This window comes from Elephantulus edwardii, unplaced genomic scaffold, assembly GCF_000299155.1.
Source record: "Elephantulus edwardii isolate Elephantulus edwardi_28Jun2011 unplaced genomic scaffold, EleEdw1.0 scaffold00243, whole genome shotgun sequence".
In the NCBI taxonomy this organism is placed as follows: Eukaryota; Metazoa; Chordata; class Mammalia; order Macroscelidea; family Macroscelididae; genus Elephantulus; species Elephantulus edwardii.
In genome coordinates, this window is record NW_006399993.1 from 534,585 (window position 1) to 552,809 (window position 18,225).

At 45.9% G+C, this 18,225-nt stretch overlaps 1 protein-coding gene across 1 annotated transcript; it reads left to right on the forward strand.

Moving 5' to 3' along the window:
* Positions 1 to 13,048: 13,048 nt before the first annotated feature.
* KNCN (kinocilin) lies at positions 13,049 to 15,963 on the forward strand. The gene is made up of 3 exons (XM_006898974.1): positions 13,049 to 13,199; positions 14,953 to 15,027; positions 15,884 to 15,963. Exons 1-3 carry the CDS (start codon positions 13,049 to 13,051, stop codon positions 15,961 to 15,963), a joined length of 306 nt encoding a protein of 101 aa, XP_006899036.1.
* Positions 15,964 to 18,225: the final 2,262 nt, after the last annotated feature.

Below are 18,225 nucleotides of genomic sequence, written 5' to 3' on the forward strand. Positions count from 1 at the left end.
AAGGTCCCATTCATCTATTTTCTCTTCTCCTGATTGTAGACACTTGTTATGTCTTAATCCCCTCATATAATCAATTTCTAATTTGTCCAGTCCTATCAAACCAGTACTTTGAGGAAACAAGCATGTCTTTTACTATGAAATATCTATTACAGTTGAAACTTTGGGCATCTGCATCTGTAAACCAAGGTACAGTCCAGAGCAAACCATCAAGTAACAGTAATTAACACTAGCTTTCAGAATGAAACATCATCTCTTCATTTGTTTGGGTTCTGGTCAGCACATCCCCAACCCTCCATGGCTAGGTCGAAATGAGCATTAGCAAACTCAGGAGTCCACATTTCGTTCTGGTTTTCAGTCCGACTAATCTGTTCACTAAATCTTAGCCCCACATGGTCTAAGTCAACACATCAGGGATCCTCAGGACTCCTTTCTCCACAAATCAGCAAGCCTTGCTCACCCATTCATCATGCAAGACGAACAGTGATAAAGGAACATGTCCAACCTCAGCCTCTCTCTTCATTACTGCATGTCTCCTACTTCTACTCATCAAGTGGACCCATGGGGTCACCATAAGTTGAGTATACTTGCCAGCTTCCTTTAACATTAAGTGCTAGAGAGGGGGTTTCAATCCTTCCCACTTCCACTCATCAAGTGGACGTGGACCCAGGTGGTCACCATGAGTTGAAAATACTTGCCAGCTTTCTTTAACATCAAGCCCTAGAGAGGAGGTTCTGATCCTTCCCACTTCCATTCATCAAGTACACCCAGGTGGTCACCATGCATTAAGCATACTCATCAGCTTTAACATCAAGCCCTGGAGAGGGTACTCCGATAGGCATAAGCTTTACCCTGCCTCATTTAGTTGGCAAAGTTTCTCTTTCTACTTGTCTTCTTTCAAATATAACTCTCTTCAGAGTACTTGGTGTGGCTTAATTTTTCCTAGGCTAAGCTCTATACTCTGTACTAAATTCTCCTACTTATTGCAAGCATTCTTTTGGGCAAATTTTACCTTTTTAAATATAGAACTGGCTTACATTCTTCCTCTAAATGACAATATGTCCCATTATTATCTAGTATTTGTTAACATTGCTATGGAGAAGAATACATCAATATCTGTCAAGTATATCATACTTTCCACAATCCGCAATATATATCTCAATATAGCAAGATCGATATTGTTGTTGTTGTTATGTGCCATAGGTAAATCAATAAAAACCTTAATCATTTTTACAATACATCTTAGCACTAAGTCAGCAAAAACCTTAATCATTTTTATACTATATCTTAATACTACATATCCCTCATATTCGCTTTTACAATATATCTCAACGTTAAGACACATAAAGGGAAAAGCACATCATACAGAAACTTTAAAGAAATTATTAGTTTCATCTTCATTTTCTACCCTTTTATCTCAAGACAAAATCAGCCTCTCAACTTTTCTTTCCATCTTGGTACCAGCAAAAATAACCTGTTAAATTTTCTCCCCTACTTTGTAGAAAAAAACAAAACTGTACATCTTCCTAAACACCAGATTTACAAAACCAAACCATGTTTCTCTGAGTGTGAAGCAATGAATCCCACTTTTGACACTAAGTGTGAAAGGAACAGATACAATGTGGAGGTGGCTGAGTCAGACTTCTACCTGCTTCATAAAGGGAAACTGTCCCCATCAATAATGTCCATGTTGTTATATATGTCAGTGAGTCACCTGCAACTCATAGAGACCCTATGTACAATAGCTCTGAACCCTGCCCTATCCTGATACAGTCTCACTAACTCTGACACACCTAATCCAATTGCCCCAGTTACCATGTCAGTCAATCTTACCCAGGGTCTTCCTCACCTGCACTGTCCCTCTAGCCTTCCCATATTCATAGTCCTTCTTCAAGGACTGGTCCCATTTGGCCACATGCCCAAAGTGTATGAGATAGAATTTCAAAATCCTTGCTTCCAGGGAAAAACTTGATTTCACCTTCTCCAAGACAGACCTATTTGTTCTCCTGTGGTCCATGGTATATTCAATACTCTTCTCCACAACTCAAAGACATCAATTTTTCTTCCATCATCCTTAGTCATTGTCCAATTCTCTGATGCATAGCAAGTAATTGTGAAGACCATGGCCTGGGTCAGGCACATCTTAGTCTTTAGACTGACATCATTGTTCTTTAGCACTTTAGAGAGGTTCCAAGTCTGACAGTAGACTTCCTCAATGCAATTCATCTTTTTATTTCCTAACTGCTGATGCCAAGAGTGGTGATTGTGGAGCCGTGAAAACTGAAATTGTTAATAACCTCAATCTCTTCCATCTATCATGATGCTGCCAACTGGCTCAGTGATAAGAATCTTTGTCTTCTTGATGTCAGGCTTCAATCCATATTGAAGACTACAGTCCTTGACCTTCTGTAGCAAATGCTTCAGTGGGAGCGTAACAAGAATATTCTCAAGGAAGACTGTAAAAGATCACTACAAAGACAGAGGAGGAAGAAAAGACTAAGATGGATGTCAGAAGAGACGCTGAATATTGCACTAGAGTGCTAAGAAGCCAAAGCAAAGGGAAGAAATCAAGGAACTAAACAGAATATTTCAAAGGGGAACACAGGAAGACAAAGTAAAGTATTATAATGAAATGTGCAAAGAGCTGGAGAAAAGCAAAAGGGCTGAACTTCCTCAGCATTTCTTAAGCTGAATTAACTGAAGAACAGCAAATCCAAGGCTTGAGTTACAATATTTAAGGATGCTATGGACAGAATATTGAATGATCCAGGAAGCATTAAAAGAAGATGGAAAGAGTACACAGAGTCACTGTACCAAAAAGAATACATCCATAGTACCATACAAATAGCTACATGGTCAGACATGGCACCCACATGCTCCTGCACCTATTTCTACCAATCATTGGGTCCAATGTTCTTTGCAAATTGATTCATAGACTTTATGCACAGTTGTGGGGTTTATTGGGGAAATAGACTGGAAAGTGGAGGAAGTAAAGAATATCATAAATTGCAAGACCAGGTTTAGTCCAGCAGTCACAAACCAGATTCACAGCAAGACACAATTCCTCAATTAGCACAAGTCCACATTTAGTTCAGCAGCACAAATTAACCTCTAATTTCCTCAGAAAACTTTATTTCAGAGTAGTTACAAGTCGACTTTTCCTTCAATCACCCAGCAAACAAAACCTTTGTGACTCCATTTCCAGGATTCCTCTGGTTACTGCTTGCCATGGTCTCTTCACAGCAGTGTCTCTCATAGTCTTTTCACCTCTCCACCACTGTCTCTCAGTCTGGAAAGCTTTCTCTTTTATTAGTCCCACAGCTGTTGATGATTTGGAAGGCCATGTGACACAGTTAACTAGAAACCATGTCCCCAACAGAGGGTAATGCAATGGACAGAAAAGCCTATCTTCAAGGTTTCTGACACCACACTATCGATCTGTTACTTTTATCTCTCAGCCTCTTCAAGTCTCCACTGCACCTTGTCTATTTCCCCACCCCTCATCTTCCCAATAACCTCTGCTGTCCTAATGCTTTCCTTTTCTTCCACACCCCTTCTCCCCTTTCCCTTTAAACAGTTTTATATATCTTGTTCTTATTTGCAGATTGCAATAGGCATGTTGTCTTTATCTTTATTTTTCTTAGATTTATTCTCCCTTATCACTTGGTCCTTATAGGGTTCTTTGTTTACCCATTACTTTTCTATTCTTCCCTACCCCCACAAACACCCCTCAGTTACCCTAGTGTTACCACAATAGCAGTCTTCTGCTATTTGTCCTTGGGTTTTGTCCTTTTGTAATTGAGTTCTTTAACTCAACATAATGTTGTCTAGACTCTCTCGTGTTGTACTTAATGAATACTTAATTGATCTTTACTGCTGCATAGTATTTAATTGTGTGAATATACTACAGTTTTTCATTTGTTGATCATATCTTGGTTATTGTGGACATATTTTCATTTTCTTCAGGCTTAATTTGAACTTGTATATTAGTAGTTGATGCTCTGTTCCACACTCAGTGCCTGCTTTGTTTTGACTGTTGATATTGAAACTCGCCACTACCTCCTTCCACAGATGCAATCAATCTGATCCCTCTGTAATTCATCAAGAGAGGTCTTTGTATTCAGTCACCATTTATGTCAGTTGTTTTGGGGTCTTTTGGCTGTTTCGGGGTTTTTTTTAATGAATGAATCATTGAATGAACAAAATTTGGGCATTCTATCTCCACCTTTATTTCTGTCCCTAAGGCCATATTTTCCAACTACTAGTTGTATTAGCACTTCTTCCTTGTATTTATGTGGGGGTGATGGTTGTGTGCCGTAGAGTCAGAACCAACTCATAGTTGACCCTCCAGCAAGTTTACAGAGGCAGTTGATCACACAAGAAGAGATTGCCCATCCTTCCACAGAGCAGCCAGTGGTTTTGAACTCTATGCCTCTCAAGCTTCAGTGCATAAGAGGCACAAGAGCTCCTTATGTATAAAGGTAGATAGCATATGCAGAAGCAATGACGATTAAAAAAGAAAGCTCAAGTGGCTCTGAAGGAATTGGAAAAAGAAAAATAAGGCTCCAGGAAATGATGGAATACCAATTGACATATTTGAACAAACAAATACAGCCTTGGACATGCTCACCAGGTTGTGCCAAGAAATCTGGAGTGGAGCTGCCTGGCCAACTGACTGGAAGAGATCCATATTTATTCTTATTCCAAAAAAGGAAGTGATCCAGAAGTATGGAAATTATTAAACAATATCACTAATATCACTCTCAAGCAAAATCCTGTTGAAGATTATAAAAAAATTACTGGAACAGTACATCAACAGAGAAGTGTCAGACATACAAGCTGGGTTTAGAAGAAGCCATGGCAGTAGGGAGATCATAGCCAATGTAAACTGGATCTTGGCTAAAAGCAAAGAATACCAGAAGAATTTCTATTTTGACTCTGCAAAGGCATTTGACTGTGAATCACAACCGATTGTAGCTAACATTGAGAAGAATGGGAATCCCAAAACACTTGATTGTGCTTATTTGAAACCTATACTTAGACCAGGAAGCTGCCATCAGAACAGAGCAAGAAAACACTGCATTGTTCCAAATCAACAAAGGAAGGGGGGGGGGGGTGTGAAGCACAGGGCCAAAGAGTTGGGAGAGGGGGAAACAATAATGTGCATGAATTAAATATAAAAGAAGAAATCACCAGTGTGTCAGGGATATGTCCTATATCCTACCCTTTTGATCTGTATGTGGAACAGATCATTCAGGAGGCTGGACTTTGAAGAGGCACGTGGCATCAACTGGAGGAAGATTCACCAACAACCTGCGATATGCAGATGACACCACCTTGCTTGATAAAACTGGGGAGGACCTGAAGTGCTTACTGCAGAAGGTCAAGGACTGCAGCCTTCAATATGAATTGAAGCTCAATATCAAGAAAACAAAGATTTTTACCACTGGACCAATTGGCAGCGGAATGATGAATAAAGAAGAGATTGGGATTGTTAACAGCTTTAGCTTGCTTGGTTCCACAATTAACACCCTTGGCACCAGCAGTCAGGAAATCAAAAGATAAGTTGCATTGGGAAAGTCTGCTTTCAGTGACCTCTCTTGAGTGCTGAAGAGCAACGATGTCAGTCTTGAGGCTAAGATGTCCCTGATCCAGACCATGGTCTTCACAATAATTTGCTATGAATTAAAGAAGTGGACCGTGACTAAGAATGACAGAAGAATCAATGTTGTTGAGTTAGGTACTGGAGAAGAGTACTGATTATATCATGGACTACCAAGAGAAGAAACAGGTCTGTCCTGGAGAGAGAGAAACCAAATTGCTCCTTGGAGGCAAGGAATTATTTTTAAGCTCCATCTCATTTATTTTAAACATATTGCCAGGAAGGACCAGTCCTTGGAGAAGGGCATCATACTTGGAAGGGTGGAGGGTCGGTGCAGGAGAGGAAGACCCTGGATAAGATAGATTGACACATAGATTGTGGTAATGGGGGCAGTTGTTTTGGAGACAATGAGATTGGCTCAAGGTTCAGAGCTATTATTCGTAAGGTCACTCTGAGTTGTAATTGACTCAGTAGCACATAACAACAACAATCTTATTACAGTACTGTGCTTCAGAATGTTGTTGTTGTTGTTATATACCATCGAGTTGCCTGCAACCCAAATTTCTTCTCCATCCATCATGATGCTGCCAATTGGCCCAGTGGTGAGAATCTTTGCCTTTTTTTATGTTGAACTTCAGTCCATATTGAAGACTACAATCCTTGACCTTCTGCAACAAATGCTTCAGGTCCTCCCCAGTTTCAGCAAGCAATCCCAAAATATTTTTTTACTATGGCTGCATCACCACTCATCTTTAATTTGTCATTCCAAGACTAATAGATCATCAGTGTCTGATTCAAAATGGAAAATATCAGTCCATTTCAGCTCACTAATGCCTGAGATGATCTGCCAGTGTTCCATTTCATTTTTTACAACTTCTAATTTTCCTAGATTCATACTTCATATATTTCATGTTCCAATTATTAATTAATGTTTGCAGCTGTTTCTCTTCATTTTGAGTCTTGCCACTTCAGCAAATGAAATTCCTTCACAAGTGGCCTAGTGGTAAGAAATTTAACTGCCAACTCAAAGCCTCGTAATTTGAATCCACAAGATGTTCCATGGAAGAAAAATGGGCCATCTCCTCCCATGCAATTTACTGCCTCTGAAAACCCACTGAAGGGTCAGCTGTGAGGTGGTTCTAACTCAACTGTACACAAAAGCAGCAGCAAACATTCAGTGAAATTTTTTCTCCCTCTGTATGACTACAGTAGACTTTGATTTGAGGAAACAGCTCTTTCCAGTTGCATGTTTAGTGCCTTCCAGCCTGAGTGGTTCATCTTCTGACACAATCCAACAATGTTCTGCCCCTATTCATAGAGGTTTTTGAAGGCGTGTTATTTCAGAATCAAATGTATCCTGTATCTTTGTCTGGAAGCTCTGCTGAGACCTGTCCATCATGGATGAGCTTGCTGGTATTTAAAATATCAGTGCATCACAGCAACACATAAGCCACCATGGTACCCACAGTGCAGCAAACTGACAGATGAGTGGTGGCTGTTTGGATGAATGTTAAGTGTTCAGAGCAGTTCTAGACACACCCATAGTAAACATTTAGTTAATATTAGCTATGCTGTTGTTGATTGCCATCAAGTCGAGCACAACTCATAGTGACCCTATGAATAAAAGACCTAAAACCTTTTTATAACTACCATCATTCATCAAAGTTCATAGAGTTTCCAGAGGCATGTTGTTTAGAAAGTGGATGCCACTCCTGCTTCCAAACCTGTCTTATACTGAGAGCTCCACCAAACACTGTCCGCCATTGGTAACCATTATGGCATTTGACACCCCAGTGGTACAAGGTGCAGCATCACAACTACCCCAGGTTACCTCTGTACAGCATATTGACAGAAATGTGCTGTACAACTTTGAAGAATGTTCCTTCAAAATATAGTAACAATGAACTTTTAAATACAAAGGCCCTCCCTGAGGTCTTGTTGACTCTAAGCATGAGACTTAAATAAAAAACAACCAATATAGTATGTTTTTGTTGTTATGTGCCGTTGAGTCACCTGTAACCCATAGCCACCCTATGTACAGCAGCTTTGAATCCTTCCCTGTCCTGAGCGAGTCTCACTAATTCCGACACACCAACCCCCATTGCCCCAGTTACTGTATCAATCCATCTCATCCGGGGTATCCCTCTCCTGTGCTGTACCTCCACCCTTCCAAGCATGATGTCCTTCTCCATGGATCAGTCTCTCCTGGCCTCATGCCCAGAGTATGTGAGATGGATCTTCAAAATCCTAGCCTCCAGCGAAAGACTTGATTTCACTCTAAGACCGACCTATTTGTTTTCTTAATGGTCTATGGTATGTTCAAGACTCTTCTCCAGCACCACAACTTGAAGACATCTATTCTTCTGTCATCCTTAGTCATTGTCCAGCTCTCTGAAGCATAAAAAGTAATTGAGAAGACCATGGCCATTGCAATTTGTTATTTTTGCCTTCTGGGAAGAATTATTCTATTCATGGCCCCATTCATTGATGGAAATGAAATTTCTCCCTCTCTTGGACTCAGAGAACCCTTTATGAAAAGGCTGTTGTAGAGATGAACCAGGGTCCTTCAGGATAAGACAGGCCATTGGTCCTCTGTGAGATCCTGGCCTTCTGGCTAGCTTCTGTCCCAGAGCGGCAGCTGAGGTTCCAGAGAAGGAGCCTAAGTTGGGAGTCTTAGGCCCTGGGTTCTAGTCCTGCCTTTGCCACTATTTGTTAAGTGACCTTGGGAAGTCCCTTGCCCTTTCTGAACAGCTAAACATGTATCTGGCTCTTGTAGGTAGGGCAGGTATGACAAACTGGGACCTCTGAGCATTTTCCAGACATAAGATAGAATCCCCAGCTCGGGAGACTGACTGGTGCTTGGCCTGAACCTTAGAAGAACAGAATTAGTCCCAGCCAGTTGGGGTGTTTTGGGCCTCATTTCTCGGAGTCTGGTTAGCTGGTCGTGGCCACCACCCCAGTCCTGGTTCAAGCAGACCTGGAGGACTCCTGAGCACAGAAATCATCCAGCTTTTCTCCTCACACTTGTCCTAAGCTCTGGGTCCTCCTTTCTCCTGGCTGACTGTCCCTTTCTAGATGCAGCTCCATGACCAGCAGGTACTTGGTGCTATGCCGACTGCTTCAGGTCTGGGGGTGCTAAGAAGCAAAGTCCCCACCCCCACCCCACCAAGGCTGGACCTTTTGTTACTATGGTAGCTGTTGCCTTGGAAGCTGCTTCCCCGACTTCAGCTTCCAAACGGTTCAGGAAACTGCTCATCCCCCAGGGGGTTGTTGAATTAATCACAGAGTTCTCACCCCTCCAGGAAAATAAACAGAACTAAAGCAAGCAGGGGCCTTTTCTCCTACTTTTCCTTTCTGTCTCCATGCCACATTTTGGACTTGGTACCTCTGCAAAAGAAAGGACGTGGACACTCTCCGCATGGCTCAGGAGGAAACAGTGTGATCTTGTGGTGGAACTCAGAAACAGACCCCCTGACCTGGCCACACCCTGACCAGAACCTCAGCCTGAGTCCTGTAGCTTCCAGGACCTCTTAGGCTTTAGAGAGGGGACTTGTTGCTAGAAAGCAGTGGGAAAGGAATGAGGGTGATCAGGCTCTAGTGCCTTGGGCTTCACTGCTCAGTGTCCCCACAGAGAGGATCTTTGAACTCAATAGTGAGTACATCACCCCAGGACAAACATGGATTTCCTATTTTATCGCTAATACAGCCCAAATCTATGCTGAAGAAAGAATTAGTAAATGTCCTCTCTCTGTTTTTAATCCATGGTGGAACAGGAATTTCAAAAGAGTTTCAGCATCCTGTAATGAAGCTCTTCTCCAGCCTGTCAGGGACTTGACAGATTCTTTGAAATACACTGTCTCGCTCTGATGGTGGGGTTACAGTTGCTCCCACCTCAAGACAAGGTGGAAATGCAGGGAGGAGACAAGCTACAGTAGTTCATCCTATGTGAGTGGGGAACCTGAACATCTGAGTCCCATCCTCGAGCGCCCTCCCCATCTCCACACTCTCGGTTTCCCTTATGTTCAGTAAAGGAGCCAGAGTGGCTCTGGCTCTGTGACTTTGCAATTCTTGATGACTATGTGTGTCTCTTGCAGATTTCCTCCCCCGACTCTTTCTGTGCCCTGAAGAATTTACAATATCAAAGAAAAGCTCTGATTCAGAAGCTGGTCTCCAGGTTTGGGGAGTTGATGTGTTCTTCCAGAATCTGAACAGATGCCCCAATCCAGTCTTAGTACTCCCATCCCGATTTGTCAGATGAGAAAGTAGAGTACAGGCAGTAGAATGGTTTGCCCACGTCCCAGAGCGTGTAGGTGACAGAAGAGGGGTTGGAAAACACCGCTCAGAGGGACCTCTGTCTGGCTGCTGCTGTAGGAGAGCAGCGCTCAGCTCACTGCTACATTGTGCAGACACATTGTGGGGGTGAGGAGCGCGTTGGTGGGTGTTCAGATCCCCAAAGCTGGACGTGTCAGAAACATATTTTCATGGACAATTATTTTGGCTGCTCCTTCTAAAACTAGTCAGCAGAGGATCAATTATGTGTGACAGAGACATGGGCTGTCATTTGATGCCTAATTAGAGGAATAATCAGACCTCATTCTGGTAGGAGGAATGGGGGATATTGACAGCAGGCTTCTTTGCCTAAGGAGAGTCCTACTCCGGAGACATCCTTGAGGGGGCCAGGAACACAGTCTGAAGGCCTATTTGTGCTCTGCAGTCGCCTCTCTTCATCCGTTCTGTGCTCACTCTTGCCCCTCCAGCTTCCTGACAGTGCTGTTCCTCAGCTCAAGCGACCCTGACCTTGGCCCCACCATACCAGATGAAAACCTCTTACTAGAATCCTTGGTGCCCACAGTCCTCCCTTCTGTCGCCTGAATCAAGGTGGTTGTGCAGGTCCCAGGCCTCCCCCAGAGCTCTGTCCTTCTGTCCAGAAGTCTAGCTATGGTCCCTTCTGGACCTTTCCAGCTGTGCTGCTGTTGTTAGGTGCTGTCAAGTAAACTAAACTGATGGTGACCCTATAAAAGGAAGATCTGACTTTGCCCTATGCCATATCATCATCATCACCACCACCATCTGCACTATGCTCAAGTTCATGGTTGCAGTCACTGTGTCAATCCATTTCCTTGAAGGTCTTACTCTTTTGCTCACCTTTGCCAAGGACTGAGCCCTCCTGGTAACACACCCAAAGTATGCAAGATAGAGCTTCCCCAGCCTTGCCTCTAAGGAACACTCTGGTTGTACTTCCTCCAAGACAGATTGGTTTGTTCTTTTGGAAGTCCATGATATATCCAACACTCTTCACCAACAGCACAATTCAGAGACATCAATTATCCTTTTTCATTGTCCACCAATTTTCAGATGTTGTTGTTATGTGCCGTCGAGTAATTTTCAGATACAGAAAATACAATTGAAAAGACCGTATCTTGATTCAGGCACACTTTGGTCTTTAAACTGACATCCTTGCTCTTTAGCACTTTTCAGAGGGACTTGAAGGCACATTTTCCCAGTATAACATGTCTTTTGATCTCTTGACTTCTGCTATCATGAGTATTGATAGTGTATCTAAGTAAAATGAAATTGTTGACAACTTTTCCACCTGTGTCATCCAACTTTAAGTCCTCCTTAAACACTCCCTGAATCTTCCTTTGAGGAGTTCATAGTCTGTCTACTAGGGGGAGTAGAAAAGAAAAAAACAGTGAAGGGACCTGAGAGCAGTAGTGACAGCTCCCCCTACTTGGGGTGATCTGAAAATTTGGAGACATTCTCTATGCTGTTAGGGGCCAGGCAGCCACTCTGAGGAGAGAGAAGTAGAGGAAAGGAGTGAGGATAAAAAGGAAGAGGAGCATCTTGGAAGAAGGTGGAAGCAGAAGAATTTGAAGCTGGTTATATCAGGCTGCAGACAGAGTGGAGCAAAGGGGAACCAGGAAGGCCTGTGAGGCTAGTGAGGTAACTCCAGTAGGGGTTCTTGGGAGCTGTACCTAGATACAAAGCTAGGGACAAGCATGTGTTCTGGGATTAGGAGATCTCTGATCCACATAGGGCCATACTGAAACTGAGCCCTCTGAAACAGAGCTCAGGACTAGCTGGGGTGGGTTACCACTCTTGGATCCTACAAGTCAGTCAGAAAGACTATGTTAGAGGTACTCTGTCCAAGAGACTGAGAGATCTGTTAGCCCAGATCAGGAACAGCGTGGTCAGGAACTACACTGTTAACTACGCTGTTAACCCAAAGACATGCAGTCCAAATCCACCAGCTACTCCACACTAGAAAGATGGGCAGTCTCCTCCCATATGATTTACAGCCTGAGAAAACTGCTGGGAGGTCAGCTATGACTAAGCTCTGACTCAATGTCACACAACAGCAACATCCAGGAGGCCAAGAGTCTCTTACTCCCAGCTCCCTGACACCAATCCTGCTAATTTTCCTTCCTAACACTCTTCTTCCTGCTCCATGCCCACCACCACCACAGCCACTCCCCCTGCTACTGCACTTTCCTGTCTGCCCTAGGCTGGGAGGGTGAGGGAGGGGGAGCAGAACTGGAATCTCAACCCACTGGCAGCAGAAAGGGGGGACAGGTACCAAGCGAATGAATGAGTGAGACTCCTGAGATCAAACCTCAAACTGGGACCTTCAACTCTGCCTGGAATCCCAGAGATTGAAGGGGTAGTGAAATGGAGAAGGATGGTAGGAAAGGAACGGGCAGAGTAAAGAGGGGCCAGTCCCATCTTTCTCTGTTCTTGTCTCTTGAGCATTGTCTGTTTCCTCTCACGCTTTAATCTCAGAGGCTCAAAGCATAGGCCCCCAGGGGTACTTCCAAACCAGGGGGCAGATCACAATCAAGTGGGTCCTGAGCACATGAAGCCTTTCGCCTCAGGAACCAGCAGTGGAACTTGGGCTGGCTGCCCCAGTGGGCCTCCAGGACCGAGGCAGCAGCTCGCATTGCAACCTCATGAATAACTCAGCACCTCCCCGCTGTGCACACCCCCCTTTAGCCCCCCCACTGCGCAGCTTTAAATTTTAATCAGCTAAGACTAGGTGGCAACTGAGTAGGCTCTAGGGGGTAGATGCAGGGGGAGCTTGATGTGAGCTCTCCTGGGAGGAGGCTGACGGGAGGATCCTGTGGATCAGGACCAGCACCCCAGAACTCTGAAAGCCAAGGCAGACATGTGGCCAAGCAGGGTCCCTGAGGGTGACTCCAGCCTCAGAGACCTTTAGGAGAGGAAGAATAAGCTGAGGGTTGCCTGGTGGAGACCTATGCCACAGCAGGTCTGGAAACCCTTAGGATTGTTGTTATGAGAGAGAGTTGCAGATAAATTCAAGAGTTACAAGGTCAGCATTTACTACCCAGAAATACCTGTCCTGAAGGTGAAGCTCCAGTAAAGGCTGAGAGCCCCAGGTCTTGTCTGGGGACAGGCCCTACCAGGCGGAGGCAGTGCCCTGGACAGGCCTGCATGGACATCCCCATCAGCAGCAGAGACTTCCGCTGCCTGCAGCTGGCCTGCGTGGCCCTGGGCTTGGTGGCTGGCAGTATCATCATCGGCGTCTCCGTGTCCAAAGCAGCAGCTGCCATGGGCGGCGTCTTCATTGGTGCTGCTGGTCTGGGTGAGTGAGTACTGAGCAAGGGAGCAGGATAGGCTGGACAGAGGCACGGCTAGGTGAATGGAGGCAGGGCTGGGTCACGGGACATTGAGTTGGGGGAAATAAGAGTTAGAAGTGTGTGCTGGCCTGTCACTGGGGGCACGTGAGGGAAGGAAGGTTAGTGAAGCTCCTTGTCATGGCTGCTGGGGGTGAGGGGCTGTGGAGGAGAGACCTGGGTGTCATGGACACCTCCACTGTGGAGCCTTCCCTGCTGACCTCAACACTGAAGCCCTAGGCTTTTGGGTTTGTGTTGGATTCACAAGCCTATTTGAGATGGAATTGATGGAGTCAGATAAAAGAGGACAGAGTCTCCAGTGGGACCTTCTGTGTCAAGATGGAATTCAACTCACATGAAGAGTGTTCCTTCTTTCCCTGTTGGTCTCAGCAACAAATTTGTCTGGCCAGCCATCTGTCCATCTTTCTGTCTGGACTAGCACCACTGATAAACCCACTGTCATGCTGAGTGCTGTCACTTAACCACACACACACCCTCTGACCTACAAGCAAATAGCTCTGGGAGAGTGGGATCCGAAAAGCAAGAGTGAGCAGGGTAGGACCCCCTCTTCAGCCACTCCTTCTCCGCTGTGGGTGAAGGGGAGCAAGCTGAGAGGGGCAATCAAGCTGCAGTTAGGGGAGACATGGTTGTGGTGGTGGCAACAGCAGGGCCAACCAGCCCAATGAGAGGGAGAGTCAACTTGCTTTCCACCTGGGCAGGGTGGACCTGGAACTGGGGCTCCCCTCCCCAGAGCACTGTGCTATCACAGACCAAGAACAGAAGACCCTTGGCAGCCCCACCAAGACACGGAGGGGCAGCAGGGGAGAGCTGTACCACACTCACCCATAGGCCCACATTTACACGCCCATGGACACAACCTTGCACACTCATGCTCCTCTCAAGCACACTCAAACCCAGGGTCACATCCACCACAGCCTCCCCCACATCACACTGACAAGGCCCCTCCAACACTGAACCCCTCTGTGCCCTTCTTCTCAGGGCTCCTCCTCTTCGCCTACCCCTTCCTGAAGGCTCGGTTCAACCTGGACCACATTCTGCCTGTGATAGGTGAGTCTTCTCCCCGCCTCCAGCAGACCCTCTACCAAGGACTAGACAAGACCTTTTTGCATTTGTCTGTCACCCACTGTGCAGACAAGCAAGCCCACGTGTGTGATCACTCCTGGCTTTGTGTGTTGGAGTTTCTGTGTGTGTGTGTGTGTGTGTGTGTGTGTGTGTGTGTGTGTGTGTTTGCAAAGTGTTGCCATGACTACAGCACAGAGGACTCTAGCCTGCCACTAAGGTACTTGATGGCGCCTAGAGCTCCCATCTCCCTCAAGAGATTCTCCATCTTCCCCAAACCCACAAGATATCCAGAGAACACTCTTCATCCTTGAACCCCATCTAGACCCAGTACCCCTAAGACACAGGACCCTTGTAGAGCTCCCTACTTTATCTTAGTTCCCACACAGATTTCATCAATCTTATCGTCAGAGTCTCCCCAGGTACTCCACCTCCTTTAAAAACCTGCCATCTTCTCCTTCAGGAGTCCATTTCCTCCCCCATTCCCAAAAGAGCCAGCCTAGATCATGAGGGGAACCAAAGGAAACTCAGTGGAGCAAAGACAGCAGCAAGGATGTAGATTAGACAGCAGGAAGGTTTTCTCTTGGACTTGATTGGAGTGAGAAGGTAATTGTGGGGCTTGGGGGTGGTCTCATCCTGCAGGGAACCTGAGAATCCACCCTCATTCAGGGCCAGACCGTGGAGAGGGAGGATCCAGTGCCAACAGCAATAAGGAGGGTAAGTTCCAGAAATTCCACAGTCCGTCTTTCCTGTTAGCTCTCTAGTTAAGCAGCACCCTGGTGCCCAGGGAGTCGCCTTGCAGAGGATGCAGAAAGGGCTGCCTCGTCTCAGGGAGTGAACACAGTTAGGTGGTTCTTCTTGTGTTTAATCAAAACCACTTTGCCCTTAAGATGAGCTTATTTCCTCTTGTTGGTCGGAGAGACTTCTCTGTCATGCCAGCATGGTTTCTGGGGGAGAGGGCATCTCACTGTCTCATCCATCCCCTCCTGTAGGTCCCATTCCCCAGTTTATTTTCCCCTGACCTTTTCCATTGTGGAATTTGACCCTCAGGGCTGGTACCTGAAACTGGGTATCTTCTAGATCCCCTTTCCCCACTTACTGGAAAATTCCAGGGCAGGAGTTTCTCAAAGGTGGCCTCAGCTCACAGTCTCTGCCCTAAAGGCAAGATGCCACTACTCAGCAAGAGGTCTGATCTAGACACTGTTCTAAGTACTTTACAGACATCAGCTCTTAACAACCATATGATCAGGCTCCAGAATTAGTCCCATTTCACAGACGGAGCAACTGAGGCACAGGGGAATTAAGAAATGTGCCCACAATAAGACAGTGAGGAAATGGTAAAGCCACCACCATATCTTAAGCTCCAGTAGTCCTGCCTCTATGCCCCACATGAAACAACTTCCCCTCTTGAAGGGCTGTTTTGTCCATCCCAATCCCTTTATACTGAAATGGCCCTCTCTCCTCATTCTATCCTATCTCTGCCCTGGGGTTACAAGACACCTCAACCCCTAACCCAAACAATGGGGATCTATCTACTCAATCAGCTTCTCCTTGTTCATACTGTCTTCCCTAGGAACTCGCAACAGTCTGTCCACCGTGAGCAGAACCCTGGAGAAGCTGAAGCCAGGGAGTCGGGCCACAGAGGAGGGCTAACAGGCTAGGCCTTGCCTCTGCCCTGTTCTCCCACACTACCTGCCATCCCACCTCAGAGCCCTCCAGTTAGAAGGTCCAAACCCTAGCTGAACCAGGCCCTGGAGAAGCCAGACCCATCCAAGACTCATCTTTCTGGATTCTGTGCAGCATGGGGCAGGCCCTGCCATGGGCATCCCAAGAGACCCCCACGGGGCCCTCCTGCTACAGGCTCTTCTCAGGGTTTTTCTCTCTAGACTGAAGACCAGCTTCCTTCCCTTTTTGATTTACTGAACAGTTTCTCCAGAATATGGGACCATGGGCCTTGGTAACAACCAGGGATATGCCAGTGGATATACATGCCCGAAGACCAGACAGAGACCGGCAGAGCCTCTCATGCCCCATCCTGAGTCTCTAGAACTCACTGAATAGAGAGCCTGGCTAGATTGTTTTCAAAATATCAAAAATTCCCTCTTTAATTACCCTGAGAGGACAGATCTTGGGCGGCAGCAGTGAATATGATGGGGGTCCTAGAGGAGAGGGACTCACAGAGGGACAGTCACAAACAAAATGATCCCCCCTATAACAAAGGACAGGGAGCTCTGGTGGTCTAGTGGTAGGGAGCTGCACTGCTGTCCCAGTTCAAATTCACCATCTGCCCCAAGGAAGAAGGACAGGTGATCAACTCCCCTGCAATTTACAACCTCTGAAAACATGCTGGAGGGTCAGTTCCAACTCAATGGTACATTAAAACATGACAAGGGACAGACAGCACATAACCTGGAGTGCACGTCTGGCCTGGAACCTGATGAGGTCTCCAAGAGGAGCTGACTCCCGAGCTGAGATTCTGAGTGTTTAACTTCACAGTTGCAGGCTTTCCATGTTTGGGCCCCAGCTATAGTACCAGCCCTCTTCTCTATGCTCCCAGAACAATCTAAACACATTCCCACCCCCAAGAGGGCCCAACCCTCACCTGTATCAAAATTCCCCACTTTTAAAATTCCAAGAACCCTCTTCACTTCCTCATCTGCTTTGACAGCCTGTGTGTCTCTTGCTTTCTTAACACTTTCCAGGCACAGCGGTATGGAGCCTACTTTTTTCACAAAACAAATATGAAGCACTTCCTACCTATATGGTTCTTTTCCAATCCTTATCACAGGGCAGGGCACATAGTAAATGCACAATAAACATCAGGGCATAGATTTAAAAGTAAAAACAATTCCCTCAGCTTTCCCTGGAGATCCACTTCAAGGTCTCATCAGGGTTTGGGTCAGAAGAAGACCTGGCCCACATAGGAGTACATGAATGTTGGGTAAATATTACTCTTCTTTCCACTCTACTCCTAATACATCTGCACCCTTGAGGTAGATCCGAGTCAAGTCACTTGACCTCTACAGAGAGATCTACTCCACAGGTCTTCTGCTGGGGTTTGGTAAGCAGGAGACACCCGACAGCAAGGATTCTTCTTCAACAATCAGTGTAGATGGCCCTGTCTCTTAGATGCCTCTCTTGACTTCGCAGCCCCCATAGCCCTGAGACTCCCCTCCATCACAGCACTCAGAATGGAGTTTCTCTCTCTCAAAGGTGGGGACGCAGGCCCAGGTACCCAGAAGACACTCAGTGGGTGCTAGAAAACCAAACCACAAAGGAAAGAGATCATCTCATTGTTCATATGGGAAAATTAATCCCTTCTGGTAAGTTAGCTCATGCAAGTGCCACAGTGAAGGGTCATGTTTGGTGGCAATGTCCTTTGATTTCTGAGCAGCTCCACAATCTCTGAGAGTTCAGTACAGGAAAGGGGACCTAGCTCTGCCAGGGGTCTGTTCAGTGAATAGAATCTGTCAACAGCCTCTGTGTCACAGTAGGACTATAGCTGTGCCTACCCCTAGACAGGGTGCTGACAACTTAGAAGTGAATCCAAAGTGCAGAGATTGTTCCTAGCAGCTGCCTTAAAGTCACTTCTCTGCAGAGCCAGACTGGAGGAGGACTGAAGAGGCTGGAATGAATGAAGACTGGCCCCCAGGGGCTGAGGCTAGAAGCTGTGGGGTCTGGAGCCTATCTCCCCATGGCAAATCTGGGATGATTATGGCACCTCAGTCATAGGGCCACTGTCAGAATAGTTCAGATCACACCGTTCATTCAGATCTGAGGGTTTATGAATGAAGAAATCAATGAATGGGGAGGTATGGGGAGAAACTGCTCCAGATGCATGCCTTCTGGATCTGCAGAACCAGACACTGCAGACTCTCACCTCAGCCCTCTAACTAGTCCAACCTACTAGCCACC